The following is a 13049-nucleotide window of genomic DNA, read 5'->3' on the forward strand; positions in this document are numbered from 1 at the left end:
ACGGACGACGATGCTACGCGTAGTAAAAAAAATACTCCGCTACTGTTGCATTTGGCAATAAAATGTACACGAAATTGGATAGGAATAGTGTACATAGTGGGAATAATATCGTTGAAATGAGATCGAGGGCGACTCGCTGACTTTGAATTTCAGTTTTACGCGACATTATAAAAATCTGCCGCAGTTTGTAAACTTTTGTTATCAGTGGTTGTCCTTCCTTCAGATTCCTTTGAGACTGATGCGTTGATTTCTTCTTTTTATTCTGCTACAACAATTTCTTTGGTTTTTCGACGACGACGACGACGAGGAATCCGTCTTTGTCATCCTCTTTCAACTCCTTTGTCAATGTTCGCTCGCGGTGCAATGAAATCAGATCAAATTGGATTTTCACTTCTGTGCTCATCCTCCTCTCTCTCCGTCTCTGTTGCTTATTTGCAGTCGCCTTTGTCCTGCCTAAATCTCTTCTCCCCTTCTTTTTATTAATTCATTTTATAATCAAAATTGGTCAGAATTAACAGCGTTAAGATTGAGGAAATCATAAATTACAGAAACATGGTGGTAAGGGATATCCACGCCATATAGCATTCGATCTGTTTGCGAATGATAATAATTCCATTATGTGATGGGAAGCTTTCTGTCACGTGTTTCATGATGTTCTTTGATTTATGGTCCATGAAAACCCAATTTTTCATGCAAGATCGTCATCGCACCTTCAAGTTTTTTACTCACTTCTGTTTGTAATGTCCCATGCGTTATTCATTCGGAACACTGTAGAACTATATTGATATCAAGGGAGCTAATAAGACGGCGAAGGTGGCACATAGCATAAGGATTATTAGGCTTGAAATTGAAATATCTTTGCTGCAGAGTAATATTTAGCATGCCAACGAAATATGTACAATACTGTGAAGAATGGATTAAGATTGCATGAAAATACTCTTCGCTAAAACGAAGGGCAAGATCAACTGACCAAGCACGAGTAATAGTTTTAGACATGCCTTCCATTAGCCTCTGTCCACTAGGAGTCCGTTTTTATGCCAAGCTGCTACTAGCAAAAATGGCATAGCAAATTTTCTTTACTTTTCCTCCACTCCCATCCATGTCTACCCAATGTGGGTGGGCTTGTTTAGTAGACTAGGTATAATTCCCGACTGCTTGTCGTGCAGAGGAGGAAAATACTACACTCTTAACAAATTAGCAAAATTAAACAAAATTCGCAAATATAATTTTACTTGGTGCTACGACATGTGCGACCTACGCTTTACACGGAAATACGTATTTTCCTTCATCTAGTAGTAGAAAATATAGTCGGGAACGATACCCAGGTATTTATGTAGTGAAGGGAAGCTAGACAATTTATTTTGTAATAAATCTGTCCCATTACAGCCCAGCTACTTCTGTATGTGTCACTTCTACCTGAAACTATAGCTTTGTTGACTTTCATGCCTCTTTATTAAGTAAACAATCTGCCATCCAGATCTCTAAAGTGCAAATATTCTCCCACACATCGAGGACAATCTTTAGAACTTTTTTGCAGCATACGATACGAGTTGTCAGTTACAATGTTAACCTTAGTAGTGTAAGTACCGTTTAGTGGATTTTTGCAGACATGTCCTGTATAGTCCCTTCTGGATGAATTGTAGAAATTTATCGATACTTTTGCATAGATAACGTTAAAAAAATGAGAAAATATGTTATACAGGTAACCCTGATTTGATTATTGATTGTATTGTACTATGCATTCACGATCAATGGTCAGTCAGAAGGTCACTCATGCGTAGCTATTCTTATGCATATGCAAGCATCGTAATGCTTTTAAGAAATTTATTATGACAAAAAATCCATTGTTTGAAGTGATCATTTGTATTAAGAAGCATCGGACTGATTGATTGATGGATGAATTGAGCACACGTCGTGACAGATCACACTGTGGAAATTTATTCATGCACACATCTTTTTCTGCTTTATTAACAATGAATTATATTTATTACTGCTATAATTTCCGCGTGTACTGTACTAAACAATTGCAAGAATAGAGATGCATTGAGTTTTTTGTGACGTAGTGGTCAAAGCTGAACCTCACTTTTGTTTTATTTTTGCAGTCCTTGAGCGGCCACTCGACCCCTGTGGACTGTGTTCGGTTCTCCATAACGGAGGAACAAGTATGGCGATATTGTTTCAAATTTGTTAAGTTGCTACACATTTAGAACTTTACATTATACATTTACGAATTTCAGGTATGCGCTGGATCTGCAGCTGGAGCGTTGAAAATATGGGATTTAGAGTCCGCAAAGATGCTCCGAACCTTGACAGGTCATCGAGCCTCCATTCGATGCGTCGATTTCCATCCCTACGGGGACTTTCTTGCTTCCGGGTCGTCCGACAGTGGGATTAAAGTAAATATATATTAACCTTTATGACATTTCATGATTGGTTGACTACAATTATCGGTAATGGTGATATTTTTCCAACAGCTATGGGATATTCGAAAAAAGGGTTGCATCTTTGGGTACAAAGGTCATAATGGAACCGTTAACAGCCTCAAATTCAGCCCGGATGGACAATGGATTGCATCGGGAGGAGATGATAACTTTGTTAAGGTGAGCTGATGTAGATATGAGTATGAATTTGTGCATGCATAATGAGCGAAATAAGCATCCCAGCTTTGCAGACAATATTATTATTATTATACATACTATTGTTGTTAAAATTGTCCTCCCACGCGCATATCAAATTATTCTAACACAATTTGCACTTAATTGTTCCGTTGAGCTACCCAATAATAATTATAATCAGTCAAAGTGAAGCGAAGATGCTACATCAATTTTTTGCATACGTTTCCATCCCTGTCTGCAGCAAACCATTCTCTAAACATGATTGTGAAGGTCGCGTTGTCATATTTGGACAGTCTCAATCTATTACACAACTTGGGGCGGATTAGTTTCTGTGTCTTGTAACTTTTTTGGTTAATAAGTGATTGTCGTTAATTACAATGTATGTATTACTACTGCTACATACATACTCTTCTCGTCATGTCGTGTTTTTCTAAATTCAGAAAAGGTAACTTTACATCATTCAGCATTTTTCGTTATTTACTTGCAAACTTGAGTCCTCCCAATTGAATACTTTATTGTGTAGATCTATCGTCGTGTGGGTTGGTTGGGTAGCTCTGACAAATTCGCAGCCACGTTTTTCATTCAGCGTTTCTTCTAGGAAAACTCTTTTCGCAATTCCACCACCCACCCACACGCCTTATTTATTTGCTGGTTTGAACAATACTGTATGAATGCGACACTTTGTGTATTCATCGTTCAAGTATTTAAAATATGTAATTTGCAGGTGTGGGACATTCGAGTCGGAAAAGTGTTGACTGAGTTTTCCCACCACGGACCTGTCACCGATGTCGAATTTCATCCTCACGAATTCCTCCTCGCATCCGGGAGTATGGATCGCACCGTCAAGTTCTGGGAGTTGGAGACGTTTTCCTTGATATCGTCAAGTATACCTGATGTGCCTCCTGTGAGGTTAGTGTTGCTAGATGCGTAATTTACACCTATGTAATTAAAAGGCCTTGTTATTGCTCATCAACATTATTTGCTCGTGCTGAGGTTTTGTGATTTTTATGTAGATGCATCACATTCCATCCGAGTGGAGCCTGTTTGTTCTCTGCTTCTTCAGAATGCCTTCGTGTTCATGGATGGGAGCCCCCAGAGACTCACGACTCTGTCTCTACGACGTAAGCAATATGTTTTGAAAATACAAGGGATATGTTTATCCGCACATTTTTCTCTTCTGCTCAAGTCTTCTCGACGGAAGAATGCTCCTTTTCTCGTAAACAATCCATTCCTTGTTTTATTTGGCATTGTTTTTGATTTCAGGTGGGCAAAAATTCAAGATATCGCAATATCTCATGAACAGTTGGTAAGTTTGTAATTTATTATTATGATTATTACGTTAAACAATGTAATTGTGTTAAGATAAACAAGGCCAATTGTACTAAAATTATCCTGTTATTTCTGTAGGTTGGAGTGACAATGTCGATGACCAATGTTTCAATTTTTGTGGTTGATCTCAAACGCATTTCTCCCATAGGAAATAATTCAAAACAGATGAGAACAACTCTTCATTCTGCCGGGCATACGTCGTTAAGGAAAAATTTCAGCACGGAACGGTCCAGTGAATTTGCAGAGTCATTGTAAGTGCCTAATCTCTGTATTAGGGCATTGATGTTGGTGTTGCTCTTGAATCATATTGTATTTGCCTTGTTAACGATGTGCTGAGTCAGGATGATTTTTCCTATATCTGCAGACATGCCATGAAAGCTAGTGAAGACTCTGATAGTTTACCAACTGATCCAGAAGACGACAATATTTCGTATGTCGGGACCAACTTTAAGGAAGCATTTCGCCCACATCGAGATTGTAAGGAGTTCGTCGTTACTACTTTGTGCAATGTGCATTATTGTCCCCGACAGTTGCATAAATTTAAAGATGTTTATGTATTGCTAATTTTTACAGTGGCAAGGACTCCTCCTCCTGAGGAATTTTACCCACCTCCAGATGACGGTATGCAAAGTACTATTAATAATATTAGTAATAGTAATAGTATGTATTTATGAAAATTGTATATTATTCAACAGAACCTTCTATATCTACGTCAATTGAATCGGTTTCTCCAGGTTGTGGAAGAAACAACTCAAAGTTTCGCTATGTTACAAATAGAAATCATTCCAAAGTCCGGGTCGCAGACACATCTCCGCGCAGGGCCAGCGTCCCAAATTTTGTGCCTGGACAACCAACTCAAAACAATCATCTCAATGCAAATGTTGGGCTCAGTGCAAGAAGTCGAAGTCCAGAATACCTCTCGAGCAGGCAAAGTTCATTGTCTGATGATTCAGGGCCATACTCCGGACGAAGTACTGACACCAACAAGTCCTCTTGTGCCGAATCGTTATACTCGCAAAACGTCCCAAAGTATGTTTATCATGTTGTGCAGCGATGTGCATTTAAAAAAGTTTAAACGGGTAATAATATTAATTATGATGTATTGCATAGTACAATAAAACGAGAGCCGATGAAGACCAGCCAGTCCGAGTCATGTCTTCAGCTGCCATCGCCAGGCGAACTCACTCACCAACCCTCTCTGCCTCAGATTCGTGATAAATCTACTCCCCAACAGAGCTACTCCCAGCAGGCACCCTTGCCACCTTTACAACCCTTGCTTCGAAGTCCGGACAAACCACTTGCTCAGTGTCAAGTAAAACCAATGCCAAAGGTTTCTCCGCGAGATGTAGGGATCAGTAACGACTATGAAAAGAAGACTGACTTCTCCAATGCTCAAATCGATGATTTTGTGCCAACTCCATCAGGAGTTGGTCCTGTTGGACTTGCAATCGATGACTTCCTCCCCGTAATACTCAGTTTTTTTTAAATAAACAAACAAATTATGTAGTAATTGTTTATATGTATATGCAATTGTTTAACCCATTTCATGTTTTTGTTATTAGAAAGCTTCCATGACCATGAAAGGAGGTGTCGCGTACCCTGAATTAAACGAGACCGAAACGTTTACAAACCTTGCCCAAGGCCACCAGTCTTTCCTTGCAGTGCTAATCAGCAGGCAGCGAAACCTTCGAATTGTCTACAATGTTTGGCAGACTAAAGACGTTAAGGTATGACGGCGCTGTATATGCTGGCATTTATGCGAGGCTCTGATTTATGCGTCTGAAGATGAGACCCCTTAGCTTTCAGATTAGTTGTTGTTTCTCCATTATGTCACATAATTACTTTTTCGTTAGCTTCATAAATTACTGTCCATTTTCTTGATAAGAGTTGTAATTTGTGTTTTAAATTTCTAGGCGGCAGTGGACACGGCAATGGGTCTTAATGATCAGTTCGTTCTCGTTGATGTGTTGACCGTGTTGACTCAGCGCCCGTAAGTGTCACCAATCTTAATTTTTACTGAAGTGGCTTTTGAGTTTTGACATAAACTTTGAAGCAAGGTGTTGGAAAAAAGAGTAGTAAAACACCAAATTAGGGGTTTTATGATTCCACGCTGGAACGACAGACAACTAATTCCTATTTGGAGCGCAGGATTATTGCACTGTTTACAAAATCACATCTAAATACCCTCATTTCATCTTTTGAGATCCATCTAAATCCAACTGTGTGATTTACAGTCAGTCGTATTTTATGATACCTAAGCACATATCTTATTGTTGATCTCTGTCTACGCACGGAGTGTCCAGTACACCGCAGTCAAAGACAGGAGCTTTCACGACTTGGTCCTTTTTGCCCTTCGTGTCTCATTTTGTGGCATCATAAATGATTTCATTCTTGAGAACGAAGTCGTTCCTTCGTTGTTTTCACTTTGATTAGTTAAGTGTAGTACCAATCGTAAAAAAAAGTAGTGAATGAGAGGAGTCTGAACTTGAGTAGTTCACTAAGACTGGCTCATAATTGTTGTTTAAACTTTTTTGTTGTGAAGAGGGCTTGTTGTTGAACACAGGGCTACTGAATATTGGACAGGGTTGTTGAAACTAAGGGTACTAGCAGTACGGCAGTACTGGAAATGAAATTGCTTTTCGAAGGTGGAGGCAACAACAATCAGTAGCTGCAACGATTTACCTCTTTTTATGAGAAAAGTATGTTTGTTTGTGCGACTTAAACGACAAGAGAACCTCCTCACCACCTGCAAAGATACACTTACAGGAGACCTCAGTGATGTATAAATATAGGTAGCAGCAGATGCAGTCATCAAACAAGCAATACCCAACCAAACTCTATAAAATCATACGAGACAAGACAGAAAATAATAATACAATCTTTGCTGACCGATTATGAATGTTGTGTTTTCTTACTCACTTGCTCTTGCCTTGGTATGATTTCCTATCAATTGTCATGAAGCCGACAAACCACAGCGTCAATTTAAAAGAATCATTATGCACAACTAATGAATTTTCCCATGTTTTCTCTTACAGAGCAATGTGGAATCTTGATCTTTGTGTGGCCGTACTCCCGTGTGTGTCTCAACTCATCCAGTCCAAGTTTGAATCGTAAGTATCTTTACAGTGTCTGGTTGTACTGGTTTGTAAACTTACATATATTTGCAATCATATCATTTCGGTCAGAATCCAAAGCAGTTTCGCATAGTAAATAGACATGCATTTACAGAATATGTAATGTCGGGACGAAACTCTCACAAGTGAGCAGTTTGTTTATTTATTTGTCTCACGATAAGTTGGGCCACCCCTTCTTAAACTTTTTTTCTCAATCGTGTTGCTGTTGCAAGTCATAAATTGATGAAAGGGTTCCGATCCTCCCTCTGAAATTAAGAAGCCGTTGTCAGCAGTTGGATAAAATTGGAAAGTGCTCGTCGGGGTAATTACTTGTTAATTTTACAACTTCCGCTTATCCTCTGGGCCAGTTGCATGGTGGTCATAACACACGGGTTCCTTTTCCCTTCGGCACATCATAAGCCGTAGAATGACTTCATTTTGTCTGGGTGCATTGCTGTGATGAAATGAAATACGTTTTCATTTTATCTATGCGTTATCAATAATGGTCTTTAATTAGGTTTCTCTCATCAAACACATACACGTTTCTGTGTCAAATTGTTGATCCAGATTCAACAAAAGTACGCGAAAGACGATATGATTTATTCTCTCAAATTTAGAAAAAAACGTATCGCACATATGACAGGAGAGAAAGGGGAGGGCTGCGTCGTCCTTATAAATTTGTTCGTTTCTTAAGCGGTTTGTAATACTGATGTTTGAAATATACCAATTTTGGTTGGATCGTATGTTGTGTTTCATGTTTATTCTTTTTGGTTGGATTTCCACTATTTCACAAAGGGTGGATGCAATGTTGCCCGTCCCATTTCCTGCTAGATTAACATAATTCACTCCTGAACAATTAGTTTGTCCTTTGTTTTTTTACAAATTAACTCTTCTCGTGCAAACTATTTCCTGCCCGTCCCCTTGAGCAAACATATCAGACAGGCCAACCCATCCAACGAAAAATTGGTGTAGTACGCCAACATGGTTTGTGCACATGTCTGTATGTAAGAAAGTGAACAGTTAAACAGTTGAATGAATTGTGAATTTGCATCTAGTTCCGTTTGGAAAATATTAGCTGGTGGATAATGAGGAATGGCGTGGATTTACTTAGAAAACTAGGTCTATTCGGCCATTTTGCAATTGTCCCACACATAAATAAATTTGAGGACTCTATTTCATACAGCACTGGACTTTTGACGATGGGAGAGCAGAGCTTTATTTATGAGCGTCCTCTGAGGACGAGGAAAATAATAATGGCGATGCGCCCCTTCGGTTATCTCGTGTATTGATCTCGTTAGCATTGAATGTCATTGGGCTGAGTGCAGGGTCTGAAAAAGGAAGGCCGCCCACATTGTCGGATCACCCAAAATAAGCGTGTATGCCCAACCCTTCTTGTCAATCAACCCGTTTATCTAATTACTCCATCTGGAAATGTGAGCCTCTGTTCCTTCACTCATCGCTAACTCCTCTGAATGAATCAGAATTAAGCAGTTGCATGGCAGTTGTCTCGTTCCCAGCTAACAGAAGCTAACCAGGGTTACCAAGGAACGAAGGGTACCTACCCACCAGCAGCAGCAGTATCCCATTACGTAGCGTCTATTCTGCATTCATAGTCTTATTATGTTGTTTGTGTTGTATCTGATTTTTGGATCAATATAGTTGTCGAGTGCTTTGCCTATGTAATCTCCTGCTAGTCCTTCATTTTTATTATTTTCTTTCATTCCGAGTTTGAGTGGGGTTCACAAAACAGAGGAGGAAGGGACCATGATGAATAATAGTTGGGAGCAGAGAACCGGTGGTGATATACCTTCTGCATGGTGGGCTTCATTATGATTCAAATTCTGAGTCACATCTCATTTTTATGTGCCTCGTTTGGAAATGTTTTGAATTTTATTCAACCCAAGTCGGAAAATCCATTCGTATTAAATTTGATTCAAGGGCAAAAAATGCTAAGACATGAATGGTTGATAAAAATTATAGAAAACGGGAGAATATTTATTTCATTTGTCAGTAAGTAGCCCGAAGGGTTTGCCAGAATGTACTTCTGCATATTATCTTAAACAGACTAATCAAGAGCTGTTGTTTTAATTCTGATAATGTGAAACCAAGCTATGCAAAGAGGGTATGGATGATGGTAAAGTACCCAAAAAAGCATGGCCAGATTTCCTCCAGGTTTGGCCATACACATTGCACCTCTTGCTCGCTTAGCTAGAATTATGGGATGGAATTTTACGCTGACCTGATTCATTTGGCCTGCTCAATGATTCACGAGGGGCATAATCAGCTTTGACTACTTTATCAGAGATCAAAGTTGTTTACTTTAATTGCTTAATTTTTAAGAAGCTCAAGTGCTCAAGGCACAATGACATCATGAAAAGAATAAATTATGCATTCAAATGTTTACTTAAAATTCTGAAATATTTATATTGAATACAATACGTTTTCTTATCCATGAAGACTATGCATTGTGTCAAATTCGCTTCTTATGTTCAACAAATCTACTGGGTAAGTAACAAAATGTTTCTATTTGTTGCAGGAGCATCGTCGCAGGATTGTCCGTGCTGAGATTAATTTTGAAGAATTTTGGGAATGTGATCAAGGCCAACATTGATGGCCCCATCCAAACCGTGGGCGTGGACATTTCGCGGGAAGAGAGGTAAAATACGTTCATCTTATTTATTTCTGATCGTTTTCTCTAATGTAGAGCATGTACGTCTTCGTATGTCATTGGAGACAACCTCCTGTGTACCAAGTGCATAATAATAATTATTGTTTACACCGGAAAATGTGGTTTCACAGTATTTTAGCGAATCACGATTTTCTTCTGTTTCTGGGAATGAGTCCACTTTATGAGAAAAATATTGCATGATGCACCTTTCTTTCTTTCCTTCTTGCTTGCTTTCTGGTTTTGAGGGAAACGGGGAGGATCAAGAACGATAATTGGGAAATGCGAGTGTGATCACCCGAATGGAATAGGATTTTGGGTGATCTATCCTTGACGCATTGATTGGCGCATGATGGTGTGTGTTATCATCATGTTGTGTTGTCGCCGGTCGGCATCTTCACCAGGGTGCTCACCCAAGCCCAAAATTTGTTAAACTGAAATTGCTGATCACGATCATAATTTTGCTTCTCCTTCCTGGGTTCCTCGAGAAAATTAAGAATGACACGAACTAGCGAGGAAATGACCGAAACACCCAAAAATAATGTTACAAAAGCAGTAAAAGCTTATTTGGATGGTCCCCATAATTATTTTCTAAGCTGTCCCCATTTTCATCATTGGCGGCCCATCTTTTGTGCATTTGAGTAAAAGGTAGATAGCAAAGTGTTTCGGAATTAGCCTTTTAAGTTTTACTTCCATTTTGAGACTGATCTCTGGTGTCCGTCCTTTGTGCGGCGTAAAAAAGTATTGATGGAATTGTGTGAGTAATTGGGTGGTGAAGGGTCCTCTAGCAGCGTTTACAAATACAGTATGCCATGAATGCTAAAAAACGGTGAATGATACGTCGTCGTTCTCAATTTCCTAAGTAGATGTTGGTTATGTAGTCTAATCCCCTCTTGGTCTCAAGTCTCCCACGCTACTCTACTCAACTCATCCGATTTCCATTCTAGCACAGCACCCTCACAATGGATAATCTTTGGATGATACTTCCAAGACGATGTTCCAATGATGATGTAACGGAGCCTGTTTACTTTCCACCACTCTGATCCTCTTAATAATAATGTACTTGCTTACTTTGCCCATCTCCATTGTGTCCATGCACAAGTATATGAGGACGAACGGGAACAAGGGATTTGTGATTTATATATATTCCTCTCACTAAAAAAGGAGCCAGCTTGTAGTTCGAATGTGTTCACGGGTTCATTCATGAATATTGCTGAACTCATTTTGTTGGGCGGTGGTGGGAGTTTCTTGGTGTTGTTACATAACATGGCATTACGTTGCACTGTACAATGAAGCACTTTAGAGAGGTCCAAAGCGGATTATGTGAATGGAGACTCGTTATTGTTGTTACTCTTGTTGTGAGTGCATGCAAACATACTTTTCCTTGCGTACTTAGTCCCCGAGTTAAGACTTTTTTCTTCTTCTTTTACAAGAATGACAGAGTGGATAATGGAGATGATCATGCTACTAATGAACTCACGGATCTCTTTCTATCCAGTCTTGGACACGTTGCTCTAATAAATTGGATAATTTATTTCCTAATTCACTCAATTTTTTTTCACTTCAGGTACAACAAGAGCATGGAGTGCTACCGACAACTGGTAAGCAGCATACACATATTTACACGAGTTCAATTTCTGATGGTATGAAATCTCAGGTCACCATTCGAGCTTTCACATTGAAACGTCAGACAGTCCCAGGAAAAATCGGCCACACATTCCGCGAGCTGCACATCCTCCTCGGAACGCTGGATTGATGATACGTCCCACACTACTAAATTCAAATTAGGATCTAGTTAGATGGACTACTTACATAATTCAAACTCATTTTTAACGCTCCACCCAAAGGCAAATCCAGTTATCAAAGTTGGATATCAGGTGCTGCACCAACTACTTTGCATGTTGAAACCATACGCATGTTACTAAACCCTCGACCAAGACCAAGTTTTTACTTGTAGCTATTTTATGATAAGTCTGTCAATGTTTATTAAGTTGTGTGTAATAAGCTAGGTCTTTGCACTCTGCATAAATCAGTCAATGTTGTATACATATGAATGACGATCATAATTTCTACATTTTCGTCCCTCCACATATCTGTTCTGAATTATCAGAGGTTAATTAACGGAAATGTTGTAATCTAATTTTCCAACTGCGACACAGGCAGAGAGAAGAGTCAACGTATTAATTACTTATCTTGGTGGCTAATTAGTGCAAGAGGGCAGAATGTTGTGGTTTCATAATAGTCAGACCAGTCAACCAATTATCCGTCCAACTTCGTATCATTAGCGAAGTATGTAGAAACTATAAATGACAAATATAATTCCAGTTACTGTTTGTGCAGTGAGGAAAGATTTTGTGGATATATTTTGAGCAAAATTTTAACACCGTCGTAGTTTGCGGTATGCGCATTCTATAAGTGCAGTCAGGAAGCAATACAATATTTTGAAACTTTTTAAATACAAATTTACAAAAAATACCAGGCAAGCACCCGATTCTGTTGTAAATCAGACTAAAATATTTTAAATAACAGTTAACCAATAACGTGATCTTAACCAACTCGTGTCGATGATGTGACTCTAATGAGTAATCCTTAATTAAGTATAAACCTGCCACAACGTTGTATATATTTTATTTTAGTAGACTGAATTGTGAGACAAAAAAAGAACACTAATTTTAATTAACACCGAACAAATAATGTCGTGGTACAAATATCCATCAGTGCGCTGTAAAGTCAATAATTTTGTGTGCATGTTTTAAAGCATTAATCACTGAAGGCAACCTTTTTTGTCTGCTGATACCTAAACATAATTGACTTTGAGTTTCACTACTCCTAACTGATCTCACTAATGGTTCACTTCTACCTTGCTTTTAACATGTAAGTTATTAACTTTCACCTGATCCCACCCCTTGGAAAATAAATGTGTAATGTTCATCGAAATCTTATGTTTATTAAACACCTACGTAAGCATGGTCTAAATGCAACTTGCCCATTTTAATTTGTCAACTATTTTAATTACACGTACTGATTAGTATTAACCTGTATTTATTATTGAAGACTTTGTCAGCTAACAAGCGGAGAGAGATGAAGTTTTCAACGTGATAATTTGAGTACTAACTAAAATTATTAACACCACTTATTTAGTCGGTCGACAAATATAATATGCCTGTTACTTACACAAAGTAATGTTGATCGCCTCTTGGAATTACTAGATGAAAAGAATTTATCAAACTAATCAATAATACGATGTTAGTGATGAGACGTATAATCTAAAGTTTGTGAATAAAGAGATTTTTGTACTCAAATCACAATAATTTAATTACTGGTTTT

General features: G+C 38.6%; 1 protein-coding gene across 1 annotated transcript in view; it reads left to right on the forward strand.

Moving 5' to 3' along the window:
* LOC110855880 (katanin p80 WD40 repeat-containing subunit B1) overlaps positions 1–13024 on the forward strand; it is a 32719-nt gene extending 19695 nt beyond the window's left edge. Inside the window, exons 3-19 of the mRNA XM_022104274.2 lie at positions 2103–2162; positions 2238–2396; positions 2475–2600; positions 3340–3524; positions 3629–3736; positions 3879–3921; positions 4023–4195; positions 4309–4421; positions 4518–4565; positions 4640–4973; positions 5055–5409; positions 5507–5671; positions 5858–5934; positions 6980–7054; positions 9594–9713; positions 11290–11323; positions 11380–13024. Of these exons, the coding sequence (XP_021959966.1) occupies positions 2103–2162; positions 2238–2396; positions 2475–2600; positions 3340–3524; positions 3629–3736; positions 3879–3921; positions 4023–4195; positions 4309–4421; positions 4518–4565; positions 4640–4973; positions 5055–5409; positions 5507–5671; positions 5858–5934; positions 6980–7054; positions 9594–9713; positions 11290–11323; positions 11380–11478 (2274 nt within the window). The 3' untranslated portion in view covers positions 11479–13024. The remainder of the gene's footprint in view (positions 1–2102; positions 2163–2237; positions 2397–2474; positions 2601–3339; positions 3525–3628; positions 3737–3878; positions 3922–4022; positions 4196–4308; positions 4422–4517; positions 4566–4639; positions 4974–5054; positions 5410–5506; positions 5672–5857; positions 5935–6979; positions 7055–9593; positions 9714–11289; positions 11324–11379) is intronic.
* Positions 13025–13049: the final 25 nt, after the last annotated feature.

The sequence above is a fragment of the Folsomia candida genome, unplaced genomic scaffold (genome assembly GCF_002217175.1).
Source record: "Folsomia candida strain VU population unplaced genomic scaffold, ASM221717v1 Fcan01_Sc014, whole genome shotgun sequence".
In the NCBI taxonomy this organism is placed as follows: Eukaryota; Metazoa; Arthropoda; class Collembola; order Entomobryomorpha; family Isotomidae; genus Folsomia; species Folsomia candida.